This window comes from Suillus subalutaceus, assembly GCF_016647625.1.
Source record: "Suillus subalutaceus strain FC151 chromosome Unknown DFJ58scaffold_68, whole genome shotgun sequence".
In the NCBI taxonomy this organism is placed as follows: Eukaryota; Fungi; Basidiomycota; class Agaricomycetes; order Boletales; family Suillaceae; genus Suillus; species Suillus subalutaceus.
In genome coordinates this window covers 74682-99921 of record NW_024540317.1, presented here as the reverse complement: position 1 = coordinate 99921, position 25240 = coordinate 74682, and the positions used below count along the sequence as shown (strand labels likewise).

The window sequence follows — 25240 nt, the reverse complement described above, 5'->3', positions numbered from 1 at the left end:
GCAAAAGTAGTCAGGATTGTGCATTGTCGTGTGAGGTAGGTTCAAGCTGTTGTGACATGATGCGGCACTGTGTTGCATTTGTCGCGAGCAGTTCATATCATGCGAGAATAGTATACATCACGTTGCTTGTAGCTATTACAAAATACAATACACTCCCTGCAATACGAATAACAGTACGAAAACGTCAAAAAGCGGTCCAAACACAGCATGCAAACAATTGTATGAGAAAGGAAGTGGTCGCGCTCGATACAAAGTACCGTCGACGACAGCCTGGATGGTGTTCTTGAACCAGATGTTCGAGGAACCCTGAGCGAATGATTGATTCAGCACTGCGGCTGCAAATACGAGAAACACTCACAGATTATGTCGATTTTGACTCCTAGGATTACCACAAAATTTAGCTCGATATCACGACGAGAAAGTATAACAACACTACTATTGCCGCGTATCGAGTTCCAGTCAACGCCTGCGAGAGAATCAGTAGTTGATGGTAGATATCACAAAACTCACCTGTATTGTCGCCTGACCCATAGGATTACTAGAAAGATAGCAGTAATTGCGCATATATGCACCTGGCCCTGTAGTATTCAACAAATTAAGTATATATCAGCCCGAAGAGTGCAAAGTGCATGCATTTGCATGCTGTGGCGTTGACTATTTAGCGGATGTGGCTCGAAGACAACGACAATTAGAAAAGTGCTCTTGGTCGAATGACAGGATAAAAGTCTGCGATTCGGGGTCCAGCAAACACTAAGGAAACGTTACCGCGAGGCAAGCAGCATCTAGAGCGTCTAGGGTGTTGAGGTGCGAATGCAGAAGTGCCAGCATATCGACTGTGATGATGGGAGAGTGGGACACTTGGACTCTGGAGTCTTCTGAGTTGGGTGTTACTTATGAGCTCCCTTAGACGTGAATTGGAATGTGTATTATATTCAGAAAAATTAAGCAAGTTTACACTATCCTGGTAGCCGGCGAGAGTGCTGTGATTCCATGCCGAGTCGATGACTTCATTAACACGGGCAGCAAGGTAAAGAAAATTAGATGGTGTGTTGGTCGCGAGAGCCTAGAGAAGGGTTAAATAAAGTGACATATAGTAAGTGTGGCAATATATTAATGCTCTACTTGCAAGACTCGCGATTTTAAGTAGATGGGAGAATGGTTCATGACGGCTTTGATATCATCAACAACACCTCGGAGTCGTTGTCCCCACTGTATTGAGAAAAGTTTTACCTACAGACGCAGACGCACGCCAGACAGCTTCGAAGCTGTCGTCAGGCGCAATCGGTAGTGCCGGTGAGTAAGATTAATGTGATAACGGTTGTAAATTAGGAAGAAGAAGTGACTGTACTACTGGTGGATAAGTCGCCTGCGATCCTTCCAAAGCCCTTCAGGACCCACTCGGATCCGCCGCTGGTCTATTTAAGATTCTCAGCGACACTTCGGGTGCGACGCCGGGATATTCGGTATCAAATCGGTCACCATTCAGTACTTCATCCACTGGTAGCTCACAGGAATCGAACACAACAGGGTTGCAGCACAGACTTTCATAGCCTTAGACATTCCTGTTCATGCTTCCAAAGGATCTGGAATGGCTGGCCACCAAGTTACAGCACAGGAAGCCCGGGCGTCAAACTCCAAATATAAAACGTCCAAGGATCTATGAGCGATATCTCCACCTTATCTCGTCACTTCATGGCAAGTATGAACGGACATGCAGGAATCGTATATCGCTCCCTGGACCAACATCTTTTGCATTTGCCGCTTCAAGAGGTCGATGTAAGGGTATGGATGGTCGACGGTACGTATTTACGTGGCTGGGCAGTCCAAAATCACTAATCAGCACTCCTCTTTCCTTGTACTAGTGTCTGCGAGAGTCGTTCTTTTCGCAAATATTTGAAAATGTGACAGAGAGTCCTACCAGCCGGGCCAAATATGTATTCCCTCTTCCAGAGAGCGCTGCCGCTTGTGCGTTTGAGCTCGAGCATGCCGATGGTCGTGTTATCGTCGGTGTCGCGAAGGAAAAGTCAGAAGCCACACAAGCTTTCCAGAGTGCGGTGGATGCCGGAAAGACTGCAGGACTTATGGAATGGGTGACGGACGACAGTATGACAGGCACATTTCATTGACACCGGACTGAGCGCTCACTTTGACCTTCATCCCATCCAGTATTCACGATTTCAATTGGCTCGATTCCCGCTCGAAAGAAGGTCACAGCAAGATTGACAGTGAGTACACTTTCACTTATTGAATACTTGGTCTGATGAGCGAATAGTTTTGTAATAGATCTTTTGGATAATGGAAGACGGGACCAAGTCCGTCTACAGCTTCCGATGGCTATCGCCAAACGATACGGCGAGACTCCAGCAGCCATGCTCGATGCATCTACAACTCATGAGAAGACGATTGTCAAAATCGCTGTGGACGTTCAATCCAGTGCCAAGATCCAGGAGATACGCAGCCCTAGTCATCCGACGATTGCTTACAGACGCTATAAGTTACGCACCGGGAGAAAGTCTGAACGACGGATGTGCGTAACTTGGTCGTCTACGACGTTCCTCGACGAAGACTTCGTATTGACAGTCCATGCTCTTGGACTCGACAAGCCTCGGTGTTTCGCAGAAGTTGATCCCCAGGGTCGTAATACCATTGCTATGCAGCTCTCCCTTGTACCGAACTTCAAAATTCCTCCCCTGGATTCGCAGGAGTACATTTTCGTCATTGATCGCAGCGGAAGCATGCAGGGAGCCCCAATAGAGACAGCTAAGCGCACGTTGGAAATGCTCCTTCACCTATTGCCGGATTCACGAACGACTTTCAATATTTTCAGTTTTGGCAGCAAGGTTGACGGTCTGTGGGGGAAAAGTATGCTGTTTGATCAGTCGGGAATGCGTAGTGCAGTAAGTAAGTTTTGTCGCTGTCCAGAGTAACTAGCTCATGGGTAATATGCACAGATTTCGAGTGTACGAGGCATGGAAGCAAATTACGGAGGGACAGAGATTGCCAAGGCCCTTGAGTTCGCTATCGCGTCACGTAACTCCGGCCGCCCGACTGCTATGTTCGTCCTCACTGACGGCAATATCCATGTGCGTGTGATGACTTGGCTATAACTCTTCGATCTAACGATAAACTAGCCTTCCGCAAAGTTTGACCCATTCACGGTTGTCTCCAGAGCTGTGAAAGGCTGCAAGGCCAATGCACAATTGAGAGTATTTACTCTCGGGATCGGTGAACATGTCTCATCCGCCATGTGCGAGCGCCTTGCTCGCGAGGGCGGTGGTAGATGTCTGTTCGCTGTCCAGGCTGGGGACATTACAGGGAAGTGCGCGATGCTTCTGAACGCTGGTCGGACACGTGAGATCGAGAGTATCACAATTGATTGGCATGGTTTGGGGAGCCCTCCAACTGTCAATTTTTCACCCTTGAATCGCCATCACCCGCTTCCGCTCAGCGTCGTACAACTAGAGCCACCTCCTTCGATGCAGCAAGGGCCGCCTATAATCACAAGCATATTCCCTGGAATGCGCCTCAGTGTCTTCGCAATCACTACTTTTAGTTCGATTCCTCACGAGGTCAGGTTGCATGCCAAGATTAAAGACTCGGAAGAGGTTATCGACGATACCGTGCTTGTCACGGAAGTGAAACCATTCAGGGACGAGTGGTCATCCATTCCACTCCTGCATACTTTAGCTGCACGACAACTCGTGAAGGACTTGGTAGAGGATAGAGCGCCCCTTCCCAAACCCATCACACCTGCTTCGGATGAGGACATTAAAAAAGCGGCAATCGTTCGCTTAGGACTTAATTACCAGTTTGTGAGCAAGTACACGTCCTTTTTTGCTGAAGAGTCCGGACATGAGACAGCAAGGAAGCTGCGCCGGTCAACGTCATGGCAAAGGTCTCGGCGGCAGCATGGCCGCGCCAGTGCCACTGGTGATCCTGCTGATGATGATGCTCCAGGAACAGATGTGTCCACCGCGCAGACCATTTTGGACAGCTTGTCTCAGGCGGTTTATGCGATGTTCAACTTCCTCTTCTCTGATCCTCCCCCCACTACTCGAAGACGCCAGAAGCCGCTTCCCGGTACGTATTATTCTGCTGCACAGTCCCGCTCGGACTCGCCATCCGTTCAAAGTGAATATTCATATCGACACGACAACTCGAGCACCGACACTTTCTCTACATTGAGCTCATTGGAAGGCTCTTCCACGAGTTCTCGATGGTCTTACTCTCGGCCGCCCAGCCCTGTACCTCCGCCAGAAGATCCAATCCAACGTGTGGAATCGCCTGTCTTCGATGCCGCGCCACCGGGGGCACTACTTCCACCACCTCCGTGCATTGCACCACCTGTGCCCAAGGAAGCGTACGCTATCATCTCACTGCAGAACTTCGACGGCTCTTTCACGCCGTCGCCCGAATTGGGTGCGCTTGTGGGCATTGATACATTGGCCAAAGCCGTAGAACTGCAGGTCGATGGGAACATATGGGCTACTGCAGTTGTTGTTGCGTACCTGAAGCATCATCTGGGTTCGCAACAGGATTTGTTGGATGCATTGCAGAACAAGGCTCTGGAGTATGTTGCTGGAAGTGGTGCGAGACTGCTCGTTGGACGTGATTTTTGGGACTTGGTGAATATTGCGGGGCAGTCAGTGGGTTCGTGATGAGTTCATGAAGGTGGTGTGGTGATATGACTATTTTTGTGTGGTGATATGACTATTTTTTCTTTGTGATTCGTTGAGACCCGATTGCACGGGCACTTTTTTTGGATTGAAACGAGTCTCCGAGTATATGCAGTAACTGGTTGTTTTATGGAGTTTTTGTGTTTTTGAAATTACAAATGGATTGTATATCATGATCATACGGCTATACATGTACAGATCTGCGGCTAGATACAAACGCGAACATGGTCATTCAGCCAGAAATATTCATGATCTCACAACTGAGTGATGTCGATGAGATATAAATGAGATGTGAGACTTGGTGGGCGGCACAGCTGGTTACTCGAGCTGCAAACATTGCATGTAATACCAAGAGAAACGTGTGGGACAGACGGTAGTAGGATGAACGAAATCCCAGGCGGTCGACGTAGACGCGTTCCGCTATAGTGGCTGCCGCAATATTAATGTTAAGAAAGACTAAGCGCTCGTAAACTATGACCTTTGGTAGTAAACTTGCCTGATACTGTATTACATCCTCATTTAGGCATCTTGCCATATTGATTCGATACTCGCGTGGCCGTCCGAGCAGATGTGCGTGAGGCTAGAATTGGGGTAGCAGCGGAGCAATCAGTGGTGGTTGTGGCAACGAGACCGTGGAAGAAGGAAAGGTTCAAGCAACAAGAATGACAAGCACAAGCTAATTCATCAATATAATCAAAATCCGCCGGTACATAGCGGTACACTTGAAGGAGTATGGTGAAAAGAAAAGGCCAGCTGTGGAGAGAAGGAAGAAGCAGTAACAGATGGAAAGAGTGGCAAAATAGTTCAAGACTCCTGGCAGTCTGGCATCCACCTGGACTTGTATTCCGGCAATACATATCTTGCCTTCTCAACTCTCTGTGCCCATAGTTCTTCCTCCCGCTTCAGAAGCATCAACAATTGGGTGTACTGGCGAACGCGGTTCTGCGCCGCAGCATAACTTGCATATACAGTGTCGACGCTGAGCTGGGCGAACATCCTATCCTCATCATCTTCCGCCAAGTCGATTCCGTCGAGGTCCATCTATGTCAAACTACTCAGTGTTTGCAGATAAATTAAACTTAAAAGGACTCATACCAAATACGACTGTAACTGATGTTTGCGCTCAACATTCTGTACATTTGTAGAATTGTTGGAGAACCCCTTGCCATCTTCTTGAAGAGAGCCTGAAAAACCATGGGAAGGTGACGATGAAGGGTTTGACAGTAAAGACATTATGGCAGGGCGGATTCAACGATAGTTTGGCTCAGATGAGTCGTGCATTGAAATCTTAAATGCAAGATTTTGGTCGGAGTAGTGCGGTATTCCACTGGGGTGAGTCGGATATATAAGGCAGGATTTCCTAATCAGGACGTGAGAGTAAAAGAAGTGCGATTTATGTGAACAACTTACCCCTTCAAAGAGTACTCAGCACATCCGACTCTGACTGGGTTTCCCGTAGCATGGACTCCCGTCCCTGACTTGAACGATGGAGCTGAAGCCACCTTGATGAACACTAGCTTCAAGAATGAGGCCCAGAGGAGGCGAAGGAGATGATCAATCAAGGTGTTCTACTCCGGAAATCCACAGGATTGCCATGAATATGACACGCATGGACAAGGTGCCGCTGTATAATCCTGCAGCTACTATAAGTATAGCGAGATGTAAAGGTACGAATACCCCGAACCCTCACCTCCGGACCTAGAGCAGGTATGCCTAACGTGCAGATTATATGAGGCTATGCTGAATATGAACCGAGTCAGGCCAGACCCACGTTTAGAAAGATCACCTGCCCATATTACATTAAGTCGATCCTGTACCAAGAGAAATGCACGGGGCAGGCGGTAGTAGTGTATTAATGACGGCGGCTCATGGATAACATGTCCATAGTCGCTATCAAAGGATGACTAAACTTACCGACAAGGCATGCATACGAGAGGATCTGTGTCGTCAATATTTTCCAAACGAGCAAAGTTTCCTTTATTGAAGTCCCAAATGTACACGTAGAAACAACCCTCAAAAGAGCCGTTCAGGTCTTTGTCCAGGTTCCGGAGTACGATCCGGAGGAAGTGAATAGGCTCCATTGCTGCCAAACATACTGATTCTGTGGTTTGGGGGTGCGGAAAGAAGTATGTATGCTCGGGTCCCAGGGATCCGAGTCTCGGCAGGTGTTTCTGAGAGCCCTGAGTACATACGCGCATGCTCACACGCCATTCGTCCCAAAAGAAACTCAGGATGTGGTGAAGAGGACAGTGGTCTCTAAGGCTGAGGGTGAACGACTTGGGTATCAAGTAGCACGATGATGAGCGCAAGTTGAGTCAGAGGGTAAGAAGGCTTACTATGGGATCTGGGCAGATATGATGCAACGGAACGTGCAGCGATGGACGCCCACTCTCCCTGAAATACTTATTCGACTTCAGACCAGATTCTCCTGCGCCTGAGCTTGGCCTGGCCTGCACTGGTGAAGTCTGAACGCTGACTCGGAATAATTGAAATTTACCAACTGTAGGCTGTAGTAGCCCTTCTGATTCGAATTTTTTTGCGTGAGTTGTAGACGACGTCTGGCAGAATTGCGATAATCGGCCGATGCGTTCCTCGCAAGTCTTAACTTGGAGACCTTCAATAATCATATGTCTGAGTACCGTAACTGACTTGGTTGACTTGGCACGACTCGGACTCATAAATAAATTTCATTTGAATTTCATAAACCCCGCATATCTGCTTACTAATCAGCAAAGTTGACACTGACCTTCAAGCTGAAAGTTAGACGTGCCCTGACGTGCCTCGCCAATGCCAGCTAATGTCTCGCCTTGTTTCGCCTGCTTGTTCGCTGGCTCGATCTTGGCTCGATCTCGCCTTGCATGACAGATTTACTGTAGACAAGATTGCCCCTTTTTTGTCGCCTAGTATCCGAGCACATTTAATCAATTTTAAAGTGTGGTCTTGGTAGAAAAGCGATGCCTTGCTGGCATTTTGCCTCAGTATTTATAGTCTTCAGCGTTAGCCTGTTCCGAGTCAGTCGTGGCCTTGCCTACATTCCTTGTTTTACCCTCATTCCTCAATCGTTATCAAGGACTGCTGCAGAGCCAATCGACGAGCCTTTCATCTATCAAATGGAGGCTCTGGAGCGGCGTGTGGCTGTAGACAGCGTAACCTCTGAGAAATATTTGCGAGTAGCATCCATCTCCATTGCATTTTACGAGTAAGTAGTTATTTCTTTCTTTGTTGCAGCCCCGTAGTTGTCATAAAATTCTGACAGATTACGTTCAGGTATATTCTTACACTCCCCGCAGAATGGCGCTTTTACCGAAGCCAATCGTCAATTTTTCATATAAGGTATGTATACGTGGGCATATGTTCACCTATCACCGTTGACAAGCTCAATTTCCATCAGTCTTGCCTGCGCCTTATTCATTCTCATACGGTACATTTTGTCCTCAGTCTGTCTTGCGAATATTTTGCCGCTCACATTCAATGCAGCTATGTTAGTATTATGGCTATAGTAATCAGCAATTACGGATTCTTCTCCACCGCCTATACCCTACCAACGTGTCAAAACTACTATCTTGTGGCGCCTGCCTTCAAAGGTCTGTCCTATTGGTGTTCACCCACCATGACTCTATTGACCACGCTATAGCTATACAAACTATGATATCGCAGGCCATCCTAGGTATCAGGTTTGTCTTGTCGATTTTTTTGTGGGTTGCAGCTGCACAGATAGACATCATTTAGAACATTCAATATTGCAAGGAGAGATAGGCGGATAGGAATCGCACTATTGCTGCTATACCTCTTTTCAATTTCGGTGAGTTCTTACTACACGGGCATGTCATCATTTCTCTTATTCATTTTAGGCGGAGTGGTTCTCCGATCTATTTCACCGGACTCGTAAGTTCTGGCGTATTTTAATCTTGGGTTCACATTGACCTTTAGAATATACAGCTGTTGTTGTTGATGTACGTCAGTGTTCCTCACAATGAGATCTCACGCAAACATTGTCTCTTTCTTAGGGAAAGTAAGTGGTCCTTTACCACCAGTGTGGGCTGTTCAGATCTTCATGAACTATAGCTGCACCTCGGCAGATGCTGGCAAAGTATTGTCGACTTGGTTCTACTACCTCGCTGTGATGGTGTATGACATCGTGATGGTGACCATGTCTACCGTGTATCTTCTGCGTTATGATCCTCTCAGTAGCAGGTGGGTCTTTTCTCTCCCGAATTTCGGGTCGCTAAACCATTGCTGTTAGAGTAGAACGGCTAATACGGGTGTAAGTCCCTTACCACTGGCAGAGTCAATGTGCGTTGCTCATCATACTTAGCCTAATCTACGACGGCATCGGATATTTCATCGTGTTGTCCGGCAAGTATAGTCTGCTTGTGATGAGCACCCTCCTAACATTCCTCCAGCGGCAAATATATTGAATCTGATCCTCTATCATACGACCAATATCGAGACTCAGGTATGTAGGCTTAACTTCGGATACACCATGGAAACTTATATCAACTCGCTCCTATCATTAGTCGGCAGGGTAAGTTTCGTATCGTCTGACGTCAAGGAGATCAGACCCTCAGAATGCATCATTAGGGCATCAATAGGTTATGCTGTAACGTGGATCATGAGCCAACGGATTCTCATCAATATACGAGGTACGCACCACTCTAGAGCTTGACTGCTATTCCACTAACGCTCGCAATGTTCATCCTTTCCGTTGCCCTCCGCTCCGATCACCCAAACCTGCGAAGGAATGTTAGAGCCAGACGCCCAACGCTTGGAAAACGTGATCGTCGCACGTCCCACACTCACTGCGCAGAAAAAAGTGATGTCCGGTCTTCGTTCCCAGTTCGAGTCCAAGAGCCACTCCAAAGGCTCTGGCAGTGCCAGAAGCCCCATCGATGCAGAGTTCAGGCCCAAGTCGCCTCGCAATTCCAACGACATGGAACTCGATATACGTGTACGTGTCGAACGCTCGGTGGTGGTAGATTACGTGGACCAATCTGAGCATTCGAGCTCATGGGTAAAATGAATTTGAGGCACTGGCGCCTAACAAGCATAACAAAAGAAGGAATGGCTATTTACCACGGGATACTATTCAACATGCGATATTAACGTATATATACCACCCGATTCTACTATGGAAATCTCAGGGATTCTCACTCTCAGGTTGTCCCCGTTCACAACGAAGATGCACATATCTGGTGAGCTGTTCAACCTTTGCTGCTGTTGGCTGCGCTGTGTCGCCATCGCTGCTTACTCCAAGAGACATTCAGTGTTACATACATCATGACCATCTCCGCCTATTATTTCACCTTGTGTTCCTGCGTCACGCGAGCTTCTTGCGGCTTGTTGGCATCCTCCACGCTGGAGAATGTTGTCAAATGCCCTGATTGCTCATCATTGGCCAGCCTTCGACTGATTCGCCTTCCAGACAGTACTGTTTTTTTTTTCGGTCTCCCTTGCGTTATCTACCTTTCATCCTCTTACCAATGCGAGTGTCTTCCCATGAACCTTCACTGTTTTCGCTCACTTGCATTTCTGGCGGGACGGACTCGACAGACGGACCGAAATTTCAAGAAACCAGGTACCCCGTGAGATCTGGCCTGTCAATGAAATCACGAAGTTTCCTGCTGAACTCAAGAAAACAGCTGCTAACTTGCTAACCTCGACACTACAAAACCTTACACTACACAACAAGCAATTGTATTCTCACCGCTAACCCACAAAACGTCCCGCAATCGCCACCAAGTCCGAAAATTTTCGTTCGGCCAGCAAGCCCTTTCCCTTTCCCCCAACATACTCCAGAGGCTTGCTCAGCAAAACATGCAACAAATCCGGTTGCGCACCCAGGTGATGTCTCAGGTACGCCACAACAACAGCAGTCGCCCATATATCATCATTGACCTGCAAATCTGCCGCCATTTCCAGGATCTCCACGCCCACAAGCACCTCTAATTGAGGTGATGGTGTGAACGAGCCGTTGTAGCTCTGCAGCAAGATAAGAGCGTACACTTCCTTAGGCACGGATGGTGGGCGAGAGTTAGACACTCCTGCATCTCCCGGCAGTCGTGCCCTCAGACGCGCGTTAGGTTGGATCGAAGACTGGCGATGGGATGCGCTGAATTGAATCTTCCGAAGGGCTGGACGACCGAGAATGGATCCATTGAGAATTGGTGGAGAAGCCCGCCAACGAACTCAATGTAGAGAACGTGTCCATGATTGAGTTGTCGTAATGGAACGGACGTGCACTCTGACTCGACGACGAGCTCGAACGGGATTGCGCAGATGTACCAGGAAGCAACCTCTGACGTCTCGAGCGTGACAGAGCAGCCTGATCTGCGGTGAAAAAGCTAAACACTGCATCAACCACCCGAGACAAGTCGTCCAAAACCGTGTGTACCATGCTCTCATCTACCAGAGCATAATCCTCAGCAGCATCACTAGCACTGACGCTAGGTGGGGATGCATAGTAATGCTGCTGCAGAGACCTTTCCCATGGTGTTGTCCAGCGTAGCCCACTCCCCGCTGCCTCACGTCGGGACTCTATGGCAACAAAGGACGTGTGTTGACTCACAAGCTGGTATTCAAGTCCTAAGCGGACAATCGCCGCTTTTTGAACTTCCTCATTCGTGATAGGTACCACAGGTTTTGGAAGCGGTGCTCTACCCTCTGCCAGGTGCTTAATAAGTTCCCGTGCAGCTAAAGTATGAAGGAGTGGAAGTTCATCCTTGTGCGGTGGTTTAACTGCCGTGACCGGCACCACGAACTCGAGGATCTCAGCCAAGCCTTCAACCTTGGCATACAGCCTGACTTCAGGAGGAATCGATCTAAAAGTGGTGATTGCAAAGATGTTGGAGCGCGTCTCAGGGAATATCTTCGTGATCCTATGTGGAACCTGCTGTATCGGGGGTGACGGCTCCAGCTGCACACCACTGGGTGGAAGCGAGTGATGGTAATTCGAGGGTAAGAAGTTGACGGCTTGTGGGTTGCCCGAACCATGCCAATCAACCACGACACTCTCGATTACACCCGTTCGACCAGTGTTCAGAAGCTTTGCACATTTCTCAATTATGTCTTCAGCTTGAACTGCAAACAAACATTCACCCCCGCCCGAGCGAGCGAGGCGCTCGCACACGGCCGATGCAGCATGTTCACCGATCCCGAGGGTGAATACCCTTAATGGCGCGTTTGGCCTGCAGTTATCGACAGCCGCTGAGACAACCTCGAATGGATCGAGGTTTGTGGATGACTGTCTCGTTATTAGTTCGAGTAGAGCCTCAGCCGACATCAGACGCACATTTGAGCAGGACGATGGCATCAAGCGCTTGACTCTGGACAAGACTTGCGTGACCACTCTACGACACCGTGCAAACATACCTTTTCTCTGAAGGGGGCCCACTCCAACACGTCCGCCTCCACCAGTAAGAACGAATATGACAGTCGGGCGATTGTGATTGCGAGATGTCACTGCAAGCTGCAGGGCGTGGGCAAATTTCGTTCTGCTATTGTTGGCTTGTATGGCTTGTATATTCGAGATCTGCACAACTCGCTCAATGTCTAGTTGCTCTTGACAGTAACAGAACATGATTACCGCATACTGCATGTTCCTGTCGTTGAATGACACACTCGTCTCCCACATACCATTAACCTCGCTCGCGAAGCTGAAGATATTGAATGTCGTATCCGAGTCTGGCAAGAGGTGAAGGAGCATCCCCAGCGTGCGCTTAGTTGTCTCCATCGGAGCTCCGCTCATGCTCGAACTGCGATCAACAACGAATATGTATTCTTGCGACGCAACGCGAGGTATTTTGAACTTCGGTACGAAAGAGAGCTGCATGGCAATTGTATCCGCATGCTGGGGATGGACTTCGGCGAAACACCGAGGTTCGTTGAGTCCAAGGGCATGTACCGTCAGCACGAAGTCTTGGTCTAGGAACGTCGTAGATGACCACCGTGCGGTCCTCCGTCGTTCAGACTTTGCTCCTGCGTGTATCCTGTATCGCAGTAGAGAGATCGGGTGAGTAGGGCTACGTATAGCCCGTATCACACCACTGGTTTGTACGTCTACAGTGATTTGAACACGCGTCCTTTCATTAGCCGTGGATGTATCGAGCGGAGTCTCGCCGTATCGTTTAGCAATTGTCATTGGAAGCTGTAAACAGACATGATCTTGTCTTCCCTCATCAAAAAGATCCATCACAAACTGATCACTCGTCAAACAAAGTATTTGTGAAGAACTGAGAGCGCACTCACTGTCAATCTGACTGTGACCTTCTGCCGGGCAGGAATCGAGCCAACTGAAACTGTGAATACTAGATCAAGGTCGAGTCAGAATTCGTCCAGGATCGTCGTAATGCGCTCGCCACACATTCTACTAATCCCGCGGACCTTCCGGCATCCATTGCAACGTGGAAAGCTTCTGCAGCTTCTGACTTCTCCTTTGCAACGCAGGTTATAACGCGCCCATCAGCATGTTCGAGCTCAAAGGCGCAGCTCGCGGCGTTCGCTGGAAGAGGGAACACGTATTTTGCGCGGCTTGTAGGGCTCTCTGAGTCATTCTCGAAGACTTGAGAGAGCATGACTCTCGCAGAGACTACGAGGTAAGAGGAATACAGATTAGTGGTGAATGTGAATCTCGCTCCAACTCACCGTCAACCATCCATACTCTCACGTCGACCTCTTGTAGTGGCAAATGCAGAAGATGTTGGTCCAGGGAGCGATACACGATTCCTGCATATCTGGTCATAGTACAGTGACGAAACAACGCGAAGAAGTCGCCGATCCATCCTTGAATGTTTTATACTTGAAGTTTGACGCCGAGAAGCCATTTCAGATCCTGAATGCGTGAACATGAGTCGAGGTAATCAGACATGCGCCGTAGTTATGTTATATCTCTCTGATAACTAATTACAGGCAAGGAAATTCGATGGCTTGACGAATGATGCCCTGCATCGTGTAGTTTTCGAAGCTCGGGAGAATCTCGCCATGTTTGAACTTTACCGCGACTCGGAGAAATGTAGTACATTATCGACAATCTGTCGAAGCGCTTTGGAAGGTTCGAAGGAGTCCATAAGCCAATCAGTCAAAGTTGTGTGCACGATAGCGGATCGGCCAATATCGATACCGACTTGGAAGTCCTCGAAAGTCAGGTGGCATCAAGACAATCCGTGCTTCGTAACCTATAGACGAAAACATGAACGATATCCGAACTACTAGAGGACTGAGGACGAACATTACCTATCGCTGCTAGATATAACCTGTGTAGCAGGAATTGCTTAAAGGACCGTGACTGTTTTTGGGCGAACGTGTGATGCGCAGTACTATTGAAATTCCTCCGTCACGGCACATGCTAGTGGCTTTCGGCAGGACCTCGACGACTTGAACTATCTTACTCAATTCTGCCTCGATCGTGGTCGTTCGACCTGGTAATGAGTTGTATTAGAGAGAGAATAATATCTATGTTAAGAACCAGAAATATAAGTTTTGTGAAAGTGCCGACTTCTGTGGGTGCCGATTGCAGCGGAAAGGTTAGTATATATATAGGCGACTTTGATACGTGACTCCAATGGAAATCCTGATGCGAACAAACATTTACATAAACTAGTTACTGCAACAGCGCGCTCCGAGCGCAACCTTCTGCAGCCAAGATATGGAGCCATGTCTCTCTTAGCTTCCTTCTTCAAGTTAATCCCCACTACAAGGCTACTTGTACTCGTTTGCCATGTCCTACACACCGGACGAGTCCCCCGCTCAGCTCTACGCCGAGAAAACATGGCTGGCTGGTAGCATCATCACCGGCGTAGGCTATGGCGTTGTCTTGGCTCTTTTCTGGCTCTGTCTGCAGTCATTGTGGCACCGTACGCGAGTAAGGGACGCAGACTATACTAGGAATTGCTTTTTTCTCGTCTATGTCTGTGTCATGTTCACCCTAGGATCGCTTTTCATAGGCTCCAACTCCCAATTCACCCAGCTCGCCTTCATAAATGATCGAAATTTTCCAGGTGGTCCCAGTGCGTGGGAGGTTGATATGTTTTCCATCAGTGCGGATGAGATATCCAATGTCTCTTTTGTCTTGGCAGATTGGTGTGCTACAGCGCTCATGGTGAGTTTCGATCGAGACAGTCATATCATCAATCCTCATCAGTATAGGTCTGGCGCTGCGCCATTATATACCGTGATTGTGGGGAATTGTCCAAGGTCAATCCTCGTGATGCTAGGGACCATGCTCCTCATATCTTTTGGTAAATAGTCTACATTTCTATGCATTAATGCGCCTAACTTGGCATTCCTCTCCCAGTGCTCGGCGTCCTCTTTCTCTATCAGATCTCATCCCCATCATCATCGCCATACTCTGCTGCTGGCACGACTGTGAATTTCACCTTCCCATACTTTTTCTTTGAACTTGCCACCAATATCATGGTCACCATCCTCATCGTGTTCCGCCTATATTTCTATCGTCTCCACACGAAGCAAGGATTATCAGGTCCTGAACACGTAGCGGAACACACTAGTGTCGAGTCGATGATTGTTGAGAGCGCTGCAATTTACTCCACGTTCTCCTTACTGTTCTTGATTCCGTTCGCGACGAAAAGTCCTGTTGCCAACGTGTTCATGCAAGTGCTTGGAGAGGCGCAAGTCAGTATTATCATTTCAATTTATGTTTTTACATTGACTGTTCTTACATTGACTCTCTATAGCTCATTGCCCCCCTGTTAATTATATTCCGCGAGGCCGAAGGGAAGGGCTGGATTAGCTCCGCGTTATCTGCGGCATCTTCCAGTAAAACCGCTGTCCCATTGGCACAATTCTCCGATATCGAGTTCACGTCTCAGCATATGCGTAACGAGGGCCTCAAATCTACCGACTGTAGAGACGTTTCCCCGACTGCAGAGGAAGGTCTTGATATTGATAATGGCGATGGCGATAACGTTGTAGAGGTTCCGAGAACGGAGGAGGATTACATCTAGTTGGCCGAAGGGGCCTTGACAATGTATTCCGCATATCGCATTATGTATTTGTATCATATCTTCCCAAACTGCTCAATGTATTATAAAGTAGGTAGCACGACTCCGAGTGACGATAACTCAACGGTTTAGTATGTTAGGAACAAGTCGACGCTAAGTTAACAATTTTCATTGGTATTACGACTTGGCTATTTAGTCGCATGAGTGCGCTTAGCGCCGGTCTTGTTGCAGACGGTTCTTCATATGCTCAGTAAATCACTAGACGACCATGAAACGAAAATGTGTGTTGCCCAGAGAAGAATCCGAAGAACGCGTATGTTGCGTACAATGCACAAGTTGCACTTTCGGAGGCCCTTGTATCGACTTGGCCGCCTCTACCGAGTCCAGTGAGGGCGTTAAACATCCCGGGGCACAATAAGCAGATAAGAGTCAAAGGCAAGCAAAACAACTTGTGTTATTGGATGATAATAGACACCATGAAAGCCTTGGGGTCGTTCACACACGGAGACAGAATCATGATCAAGATCATGGCTATTGGAACCGCTATCTCTCCCCTCGGAACAGTTTGTCATGGTACAGAGATCAAATGATCCACAGTGGAGGCATAACGCGTGAGTTTGCTCCATTACTTATACATTGATGCATATGCAGAAATGACACGGGACCATGATGGTGCTCGCCAAGGCGGGATTAGACAGCGATCTCTCACCTTATCTGGAGTTCGTCAGGGTAGGAGCGCCTGGTTTAATAATAACGAGATCAGTGAAGGCCACGAATGATTGATGCCTGAAAATGCGTATACCGCTCCAAAGATCTGCCTATCGAATAGATAAGCTGAAAATTTGAATTCACTGGCGGACCGCGCGGGCAGAATGACTGGGTCACTGGCCCGGTTGTCTGCAACGAGCAAGGCGGCAGGCAATCCGCAACATGTAGGGCCAAATGAAACTGAAGAATTTGATATTAACGTTGAAATTCGAATATTCGATTCAGGCAGGGCAGTGTGACATGCACCCGGGCCGATGCCGTGACACTGTGACTTCACTCATTCTGCCACTGTCTTAGACTCTTAGTTCACCAATTACTTAGTTCGCTTTTACCTCTTACCTTTGTGTGCACCGTATGTGTAAGCGCGACTGGAAACTTGTGACGCAACCTGAAGTTTCTGTAAATCTCTAGCGCACGAGTAAGTCTTGGATTGTACATCACCATCACATATTCTGATCAGCGGGGGCATATCATGATGGTGCGCATCCGAGAAGACCCAGAGATGCCGCGGACATTACATGACTCGCACATGCATGGCACATAAAGAAATGGCCTGTAGTCGTCAATAACAAATTTCATTACCAAATGCAATTTGCTTTGCAAATTTGGGTGTCATATTCCGCAACTTGTCCGTGCTGCCAGATGGGCCACATCTAGGACTGGCTGATGAGTTTCTCAAGATCGATGAGTTCTCCACCACTAGTCAAGGCAGCCTCGATAACCGCGACGTCCTTCAATGCACCGAGGGGGGCTACCAAGACCATCATCTTTTACTTCTAATCCTGCAAAGAAGCTCGCCTGCCCCAATTCTATGCTTCTGAGCGGCTCATCAATAACCTCCTTTTCGGGGCCAAGCACACCATTTGCATTGCACGTTGCCGACTTGATAGTGATTTAAAAAACAGGCTTCTCGACGTTGTAGATAAGGTCATGGGCCGTGGTTTGCTGGACCTTAAGCCAGTCATCTGTGCTGGTGATGACTCTACATCGCAACGAGACAGGCTAGGTGCAGCAAAATTGAGCTCAAATACGCCATGCGGGCCATCCGCATTTTTTATTATGGTGTTAATGGTATCGTGGGGAGCAAGCAACTATTGGTTGAGCGATGCAAATCCGGATAGGCGAGTCATCGCACTTGGGAGTATGACACGAAGTGCTGCGACGGAGCGCTAGAAGCGAGTCGGCGGCGGCGGCCACAAATATTTCACCGCGAGGACTCACCACACCGGTATCCAGCTAAACTCAGTTAAGTGTCAGCCGTTTAAGTCTGATGGAGTAAGCATTATATGGATCTTACCACGAACCTCCCTGATGCTAATCCGATTGAAGCGAAGACACAGTCCAAATCTTGTCAGATCAGACAACAGATCAAGGAAATCAACCTACCTCCGCCACGTCGAGGTATACCATTTGGTATCCCGGTCCATGAAGTTAACAGTACGAGAGCTGAAGAAGAAGTGCCTTTTTCCTATCTTACCGGCTGCGATAGCACGGCCAGCGGCAATATGACCTGGCTCAGCCTCCGAATTTTCGGCTACTCTCCACACAAGCCCCTTGGGCTTATACTGCGCTTCATACTGAGCGATCAATTTGACACCAGACGCCACGTCTGCTGCAACTGGCTTTTCGCTTAGCACGTGTTTGCCGGCAGCGAGTGCTTTCAAGACAATGGACGACTGATGGGTGATTGGGAGGATAGATGATAACGGATGAAATGTCAGACCTGGCGAGAAGCGCATCGAGATTGAAAGATGTATTTCCGTCAAAGTAGACATCAGGGGTAGTATCGAGGAGGGCTGTTGCTTGAGCAGCAAGTTCACGAGCGCTCTTCTCTGATCGCAAGTAAATCGCTTTGAGCTTTGGCGCGAGAGGGCCAAGTGCTTGCAGTGCAGGAAGGTGTCCAGTTGAAATATAATTAGAAAGTAAAAGTGAATGATCGGAGCAGGATGGGTGAGTCAAGCAATTGATTATCTCGCATACCTTCCTTAGCGAAGATACCCGCGCCAACAATAGCAGTCCCAATATTCGAAGCTGACATGAGTATCACTTGAGTATTACTAGAACAAGCTTGTGCAGATGACACGGGGATGGGTTATAATATGAATCTCCTGTTTATTCCTATCATTTTCGCTGTCGCGTATAAACATCGGACAGCACAATCATGATGCACATGATCATATGGTGCATAAAATCTAGTTCACATGTTGCATCTTCATGAATACACTTTCGTGTCCACTCTAAAGATGATAGATGCATTCCACGCGATTCTCCCTAGACAGCCCATATACGTAACCTGGCCCGTTGAATGGGGTTTGTGTGCCCAGTTTTCCATGGTATATTTTGTCTGTATCGCTACTGAAACCGTAGGGCATCAACCGTGTTCTAAGTTCAAAAGGTTCAAGGCCGAACGATAGTAGATGGATTCCAAGGTCTGCAGGCGCACAATCTGATTTTCAAATTAACTTGTGTGAATGGTCATGAGCACATATCATGTCTCCAAAGCGCTCATGACATCTCGTTCCCGCTCTCGATCATCCCTTTTGCCTTCATATTATTCATCTCCTGATCTCTCTTCATTCTGTATGTGACACAGATTTAGCAACTGCAGACAGACAAATAAAGGAAGAAGAGTCACGCACAAGCCTTCATCTTCGAGCACAGTTGTATCTCTGATGCGCAGGTAGATCATTGGGAAAGAGAACACAAGACCAGCGACAACTAGACACCACGTAGAGAGGAAGATGTTCATGTAGCTGCAAGACCAGCAGTTAACTTTCGATCCTGGTCAATTGGCCGAGTGACTAAGACTCACGGAAGCCCTATTGCATCCATCCGCCACACGCCAGCAGCTCCAGCGCTCTGAATGGAGTGGTCTGTAAAATACAGTTAGGACTCACATACCAAGTGGAATCAGAGACGAGGCGTACAAAACCCGGCGTAGATAGCCAGTTTGTTCGTATCATTGCTCATTGCACCGATGAGCCAGAAGCTCGTCGTCTGCCACATTGCGTCCAGCAATCCATAGAATATCATAAGCCAGACATGCGCTGGGTAACCCGCGTCGTAAATATCCATCTTCTGCGAGTCTGCGAGGACAGAAGCGCGGGTGTACGTCCTGGATACAATATCATCAAGAATTGACGGGAAGGTCTATCTATGCTGGAGAATACGAACCGTTGGTAATAATAAGCCCAGATGTGCACTGTGAATGTCATCGCCAGTAGAATACCCCACCCAACAAACGCGCGCGCACGTCTCCGTAGCCTCTTGGAGTCTAGGACGACACCGATCATTCCGCTGCCAATGATCTGCGAAAGCCAGTACATGAAATTATTGAGAGACCTCGCGCGGATATTAAACAGTGCTGAGTTGTAATCGTTGAACTCTGCTCAGAGGGTCAGGTGCTTTAAGTAGTGGGAATAAAAAGCGACGCACGCCACGTGTAAAAGTAATTACTCGCAAAGAACATCGGGAAGAGCAAGAGGATCATAGGGTCAGTGATGATCGCAACCCATAAACCATAAAATTCGGACTTCCATGACGGAAGGCGAGGCATCACGACCCTCGTACCGTCTGTGCGGATCATTTTATCGGGATCGGCCATCAGAAGAGGGATCGTCACCCCAAGTATTGTGAGAACCAGGATTCCGACCTGTGCAGTAATTATGATTAGTGATAGTGCCAACGAAGCGTTTAGCGAGGACCAACATATGTTCCATTGCTGACTTGATAGGAGACAAGTTGAATTAAGAGGAAAGCATGATGAGGGAGGAGACTTACCATTGTTGTTCTAAAGCCGCAGTGGTAAGCACTGGTGTCAATAATGCACCGCAGTACATACCGTTGAGTGGATATTCTGCCCGAAGGACACGGCAGCTCCTACGACTGCTCCCAAGTTAAAAATGGCCCAGAATATACTGATAAAGATGCCCTTCTGCGCTTCAGTACAGTAGCTTAGCATTATTGAGCCTTGAGCGGTCCACAGGAACGCAGCAGTGACACCGAGAAGGGCTCCAGAGGTAACAACAAACCAGCCAGCGTCAGGGTGGATATTGATTGCGCTGGGCTAGACATAAGGATGGAGACCGGCAGGAAAAGAAAAGAACTTGCAGATAAGAACCGACATAGAGCGCATAGCCCAATGATCCAAAGAGCAGAGTGCGCTTAGCGCCGATCTTGTTGTTGACGGTTCTTTCAATTTGTACGTTCAATTAACTACCGGATAGTCATGGGGATGGAATGTCTTTACCCAGCGAAGAACCCGAAAAACGCATATGTCGCGTATACCGCACAAGTCGAATTTGCAGAAGTCGTTGGGTTGACTTGGCCGCCTCCGCCGAGTCCAGTGAGGGCGTTAAACATCCCAGGGCATAAGAAGCAGACAAAAGCAAGCATAACGATTTGCGTTATGGGGTGATAGTAAACACCACGCAAGCCCTTTGGTCGTTCGTACACGGAGATAGAATCATTATCAGGGCCGTTTGAGCCGCCACCTTTCTCGTCGACGGAGCTGGACATAATATTGAGACGAGGGAACAGTCCAAGGTGAAGGGATAACGTGTAGACGGGCTCCTACTTATATGCTGGTTGGCAGATGGTGCACGGGACGTGCTCGTGAGGGCAGATGTCGAACCGCGGAATCGCGAATTCTCACCTGATCCGCACTATCAAAGTTCAAGCTATTTAATAATAGGTCTGTCAAGATCGCGCGGCGGAACAATCCCCGAGGATGTGAGTGAGCCCGGATAATGATAAGGGCAAACAATGTAGGAAATTGAGCATATAGCTTTGACGATGTGCCTGCAATTGAGCAGATAAGCTGAATATTTGAACTTACTTTAGGACCGTCAGTGCATTCAGTATGCTGGTTTCAAGTTTGTCTGCAACAGGCAACCATGACGGCAACAGGTAATACCGCGTTCTTGAATCTCTAATCCGAAGTCAACAACGTTAACATGTACGTGTGGCTGACCAAATAGAAGTAAAAGATATCAATGTTGAAATAGCTTGATGCATATGCATGATGGTCAGCGCCAAATCTGCGCTGCAAGTACTCCGAGTGGCGGCAGACGAGTCGGAAGAGACTTGCAAGTTGTGTGTGACATGAACTTGAAGTGACCTGACACTGTCACAGAAAAATATCATTAACGTCTATTAACGCACATAGGCGTCGGTTTCACTGAACGAGTGTACCGTGTAGGTATCGAGCTCACTATCAACCATGGCGTCGTCATCGTCGTCCGCAGCGCCCTCACACCCCGTCATATTTACGACTCAAACACCCTATGCACTCCCCTCCCAAAAATTTATGATCCCCTTGGACTGGAAACGCTACCAGCTCTCCCAACTCATCAACAAAGCACTTGACCTCCCCAAGCCTATTCCATTTGACTTCCTTGTCCATGGCGAGATTCTTAGAACATCCCTTTTGGAATGGCGTGCTGAGAAGGGTGTTGGAGAGGTGAGCGAAGCGATCAATTCATCTGAGAGAGAGCTTGACGTTATGACAGGAAGATACATTGGAGATCGAGTATTTCGAGAGTGTGATGCCTCCTCAGCGCATGTCCGAGCTTCCACATGAGGATTGGGTATCTTCAGTATCATGCCGAATACCTCAGTATGTTCAGCCAGCGTACATCACTTCGTGATCCATCTATGTACTAAACCTTCAATTATCACCACAGACACTTCATATCAGCGTCATATGACGGTCACCTACGTCTCTTCGACTATTCGCAAAATCTGGTTCTCGACGCCTCTGCGCACCAATCACCCATCACTTCCGTCTGCGTTGTACCATCCTCGTCACCAGACACTGAGTCTCACATTCTAGCAAGTTCGTCGCATGACCTCACTGCGTGTCTTACGCGCATATCTCTGAGCCCAGAGAGTCCCATTGCATCCACTGTTGCTTCTCTGCATCTCCACACAAGCCCACTATCCTTTATATCTACTGATGCATCTGGTTCGCATCTCCTCACCTCTTCGTGGGATGGTCTCATCGGTGTCTGGGACACCTTAATACCCGATGACCACCAAGTCAATTTAGAGCGTGGTGATGATAGAAAAAGCGGCGTAAGACCGCCCCCGCAAACATAAAACGGAAAGCACCAACAGCAGTGCTAAAATCGCACACTGCACGCGTGTCAAAAGCATTATTTGCTGCCGGTGAACTTGCAAAAGGTAAGGCGTACAGCTGTGGCTTTGACTCGACTGTGCGAACCTGGGATGTCGAAAGTGGTGTGTGTATAAATACTATTGTGAGTCTTATTCCTCGCTGTCTGAACCCAAACTGAATATATTTCGCCGCATCAGAACGTCCCTGAGCGTCCGATGCTCGATCTTGCTGAAACCCCGGACGGGAACGTCCTCCTTGCTGCATCCACAGACCGCACCGTGTCCATCTTCGACCTCCGTATTTCGTCCCTCTCATCCTCCACAGGCATTATGATGCACCCTGCGACTCCATCCTGCATTGCCACATCTGAAAGTGGGAAGCGTCAGGTTGTCACTGGCAGCTATGATGGCATTATGCGGTTGTGGGACCTGCGGAGCACGAAAGGCGCTGTGACCAGTTTCAGGGTATGGGATAGGATGAAGGTGCTTGCGGTGGATTGGGTTGGGGATGTGGTGGCCATTGGAGGCGAGGGCGGGATGGAGGTGTGGCGAATCGCTGGGGGATCTTAGATTTATTCAAAAATCCAATCGTCTGGAACTGGATTGAGTCGCCTTGACTTTAGCACATTGAGGCCAGATATCCGGAAAAGCATGGCAGGATGCAAAATTCGTCAGGTGTGCACTTCTTACTATGAGTAATACTTTCATGTCGTGCATCCTAGGCTGTGAACTACATGAGAGGTCCCAAGTAGACCTGGCGTTTAATGTTTTTGAACACTAAAGCACCAATAAATAGCGAGTTATTCAAATACTATATTAGTAGGTTAACTTCAAGTTCGACACCCGTCCGACATAATAAGATTTTCCGCCAGCTGAGAGTAGGTCTCGACCTACTCAGATTGTTACCTCCCAAGTCGATCAATGCATTTCAATTTTTTCCGCTGGTACAAGCCAGCGAGGTGATTGGGGGCCTGGGGACAAGCCAAACAAATGCCATTTAGGTCGAAAGCTGAATCCACTGGTTGGGCTATATATGATGTCTTTATGTGGATATGGGAATCACGAAGGTCAGCCTGTATGCGATTACACCCATTCTCTGTCCTCGCGTATTGTCAGTACTGCACGTATCAACTCCAAAAGGCTTGATTGACATGTGAAGCTAAGTATCGCCTTCCGGAGTCCTAGTGCTGCCGTGGTCCGGTCCCGAACTGCGGTTCGAACCTGACCAATGGTCAGGTTCGTCCTTGGTTCGGTCCACGGTTCTGCATTTTGCGCGGACCGAACCGGAATGAGGTTCGCGGTCCGCTGTCTCTCGGACGGTTCGGACATAGGTTCGGACTTTCCCGAACCGTTCCGAACCGCGAACCGAAGCTTCCTTGCGACATTGGTGAGGCACACACTTATGGTCATTTATTCGTCGGGGTTGTGTGTTCCAGCTGAGGCTCATTATGCCTTCAGCAGGAGTGGTAACATTCCAGATTTGGATTTCGGTGATGGTCCCAGATGAAGTATAGGACTTGTTGGCCGCAAGACCATCTTCAACAGTGGGAACGATGCTGTCGATATAGCAAGACGTGAATCTGGACCGGCCGAGGTGCCACTGAAAGAACATCGAGTCCTAGAACAATATTAATGACCAAGTCGCTCCAGGGTACGGAGCTCCGCTTACGCTATCGCTCAGTATGACATGCGAGCTTGAAGTATACACTTGGTCAGGTAAGGCTTTGTTCACCCGTACTATGGCACTTGGAAAGAACAACTTTGGTGCTAGCCACACAGGCTTGTTTGGAACACTTCATGAACAATCGCTGAACATACGTACCTTTTTCTTTTTGTTGAGCGCCGCCGACTAATTCTATACCTGGAAACTGGTTCGGCTGATGCAGCCCTTGGACATTACGCTTCCCGGAAACAGAGGCAGAGGCAATGTTATACAGTGCACACGCGCAAATAATTGCGATGACCTGTAATCCTAGCGTTGCCCAAGCAGGCTGTTTAGATCGAGGGTCCATAGTGCGGTGCTCAGAGGTGATGTGTTTGCCGGGGAGGAGAATATCATCTTCACCTGTCTTCAGGTTGATGATCTAGATCATGCATTCGGAGAGGCGAACTTTTCTGTTGATGTGATTCACTTCAATTACACCTATCGAGATTCGAGAACACATGTAGCTATTCGTACAAATACTCCGTCTATGTTTTTTTTGGTAGCTGTAAAAAAAATTGGGTTCGGTTCGCGTTCGAACCGAAAAAAAAACCGGACCTGACCGTTTTGAACCGTTCGCAAAGGTCCAGTTCGAGGTTCGGCGAGTCTAGTAGAACCGGACCTAGGTTCGGTTCTCGGTTCTTGCTCAACCCTCTATGAACCGGACCAAACCGGACTGCGGCAGCACTATTCAGAATCCGGACCATCCTCCATTCTTGCCTGCTGACAGGAAAGCCAGAAACTGTTCCTACTTATCTGATGAACAGGCGAATTGGCAAGTGGGGTCCGAGAATGAAAGCATATGTCGGTATAGCAACGTTCGATGATTAATCCATCTACTGACGATTAGGGATGGACAACGCAGATGCAACGGCCAGACTCGTTAATGGAACCCATGAGACCAGTCTTGAAACCTCGCTGCTGACAGACATCACTGAAGTTTGGATAAAATTCTGTGTGTAAGCTCGGATGCAAATCCTGGATTTCGAATTCAAGTAGGTTCATGCAAGTGGCATTCTCTC

The 25240-nt window shown here is 48.3% G+C and overlaps 11 protein-coding genes across 11 annotated transcripts; 4 read left to right on the top strand and 7 right to left on the bottom strand.

Annotated features, from left to right (window-relative positions):
• Positions 1-1692: 1692 nt before the first annotated feature.
• DFJ58DRAFT_729115 (uncharacterized protein) lies at positions 1693-4658 on the top strand (the record flags this gene model as incomplete). Its single annotated transcript, XM_041385700.1, has 6 exons — positions 1693-1798; positions 1873-2103; positions 2139-2225; positions 2284-2897; positions 2952-3083; positions 3132-4658. The coding sequence occupies 6 exons, from the start codon at positions 1693-1695 to the stop codon at positions 4656-4658; spliced, it is 2697 nt and encodes an 898-aa protein (XP_041242855.1).
• Positions 4659-5480: 822 nt separating this feature from the next.
• On the bottom strand, positions 5481-5909 carry DFJ58DRAFT_842322 (uncharacterized protein; the record flags this gene model as incomplete). Its single annotated transcript, XM_041392815.1, has 2 exons — positions 5481-5717; positions 5772-5909. The coding sequence occupies 2 exons, from the start codon at positions 5907-5909 to the stop codon at positions 5481-5483; spliced, it is 375 nt and encodes a 124-aa protein (XP_041242854.1).
• A 644-nt stretch (positions 5910-6553) lies between these two features.
• DFJ58DRAFT_430434 (uncharacterized protein) lies at positions 6554-7344 on the bottom strand. The gene is made up of 3 exons (XM_041380367.1): positions 7178-7344; positions 7013-7131; positions 6554-6952 (listed from the first exon to the last, which is right to left on the bottom strand). Coding segments are annotated over exons 1-3 (486 nt in total). The 5' UTR covers positions 7179-7344; the 3' UTR covers positions 6554-6586.
• A 73-nt stretch (positions 7345-7417) lies between these two features.
• DFJ58DRAFT_430386 (uncharacterized protein) lies at positions 7418-9822 on the top strand. Its single transcript, XM_041380366.1, has 15 exons — positions 7418-7875; positions 7944-8009; positions 8068-8097; positions 8154-8260; positions 8311-8350; positions 8406-8478; positions 8528-8561; positions 8616-8637; positions 8742-8870; positions 8920-8940; positions 8992-9032; positions 9080-9132; positions 9194-9201; positions 9258-9319; positions 9416-9822. Exons 1-15 carry the CDS (start codon positions 7631-7633, stop codon positions 9694-9696), a joined length of 1212 nt encoding a protein of 403 aa, XP_041242852.1. The 5' UTR covers positions 7418-7630; the 3' UTR covers positions 9697-9822.
• A 930-nt stretch (positions 9823-10752) lies between these two features.
• Positions 10753-13413, bottom strand: DFJ58DRAFT_661881 (uncharacterized protein; the record flags this gene model as incomplete). The annotated part of the gene is made up of 6 exons (XM_041382258.1): positions 10753-11916; positions 12073-12204; positions 12259-12870; positions 12921-12979; positions 13036-13260; positions 13317-13413. 6 exons carry the CDS (start codon positions 13411-13413, stop codon positions 10753-10755), a joined length of 2289 nt encoding a protein of 762 aa, XP_041242851.1.
• An 838-nt stretch (positions 13414-14251) lies between these two features.
• Positions 14252-15746, top strand: DFJ58DRAFT_793205 (uncharacterized protein). The gene is made up of 5 exons (XM_041390392.1): positions 14252-14769; positions 14817-14847; positions 14885-14908; positions 14965-15302; positions 15365-15746. Exons 1-5 carry the CDS (start codon positions 14389-14391, stop codon positions 15632-15634), a joined length of 1044 nt encoding a protein of 347 aa, XP_041242850.1. The 5' UTR covers positions 14252-14388; the 3' UTR covers positions 15635-15746.
• An 80-nt stretch (positions 15747-15826) lies between these two features.
• DFJ58DRAFT_793203 (uncharacterized protein) lies at positions 15827-16076 on the bottom strand. The gene has a single exon (XM_041390391.1). It carries the CDS (start codon positions 16032-16034, stop codon positions 15879-15881), a length of 156 nt encoding a protein of 51 aa, XP_041242849.1. The 5' UTR covers positions 16035-16076; the 3' UTR covers positions 15827-15878.
• Positions 16077-17354: 1278 nt separating this feature from the next.
• Positions 17355-18437, bottom strand: DFJ58DRAFT_914623 (uncharacterized protein; the record flags this gene model as incomplete). Its single annotated transcript, XM_041395398.1, has 6 exons — positions 17355-17568; positions 17621-17635; positions 17704-17746; positions 17786-18028; positions 18123-18279; positions 18380-18437. The coding sequence occupies 6 exons, from the start codon at positions 18435-18437 to the stop codon at positions 17491-17493; spliced, it is 594 nt and encodes a 197-aa protein (XP_041242848.1). The 3' UTR covers positions 17355-17490.
• A 467-nt stretch (positions 18438-18904) lies between these two features.
• DFJ58DRAFT_716758 (major facilitator superfamily domain-containing protein) lies at positions 18905-20917 on the bottom strand (the record flags this gene model as incomplete). The annotated part of the gene is made up of 9 exons (XM_041384261.1): positions 18905-18977; positions 19039-19152; positions 19212-19272; positions 19327-19514; positions 19574-19784; positions 19835-20051; positions 20241-20465; positions 20506-20590; positions 20649-20917. The coding sequence occupies 9 exons, from the start codon at positions 20915-20917 to the stop codon at positions 18905-18907; spliced, it is 1443 nt and encodes a 480-aa protein (XP_041242847.1).
• A 555-nt stretch (positions 20918-21472) lies between these two features.
• Positions 21473-23325, top strand: DFJ58DRAFT_793197 (ribosome biogenesis protein YTM1). The gene is made up of 5 exons (XM_041390390.1): positions 21473-21860; positions 21910-22016; positions 22084-22438; positions 22465-22659; positions 22715-23325. The coding sequence occupies exons 1-5, from the start codon at positions 21621-21623 to the stop codon at positions 23084-23086; spliced, it is 1269 nt and encodes a 422-aa protein (XP_041242846.1). The 5' UTR covers positions 21473-21620; the 3' UTR covers positions 23087-23325.
• Positions 23326-23487: 162 nt separating this feature from the next.
• DFJ58DRAFT_746375 (uncharacterized protein) lies at positions 23488-24528 on the bottom strand (the record flags this gene model as incomplete). The annotated part of the gene is made up of 3 exons (XM_041387460.1): positions 23488-24134; positions 24186-24283; positions 24339-24528. 3 exons carry the CDS (start codon positions 24526-24528, stop codon positions 23676-23678), a joined length of 747 nt encoding a protein of 248 aa, XP_041242845.1. The 3' UTR covers positions 23488-23675.
• Between the last annotated feature and the right edge of the window lie 712 nt (positions 24529-25240).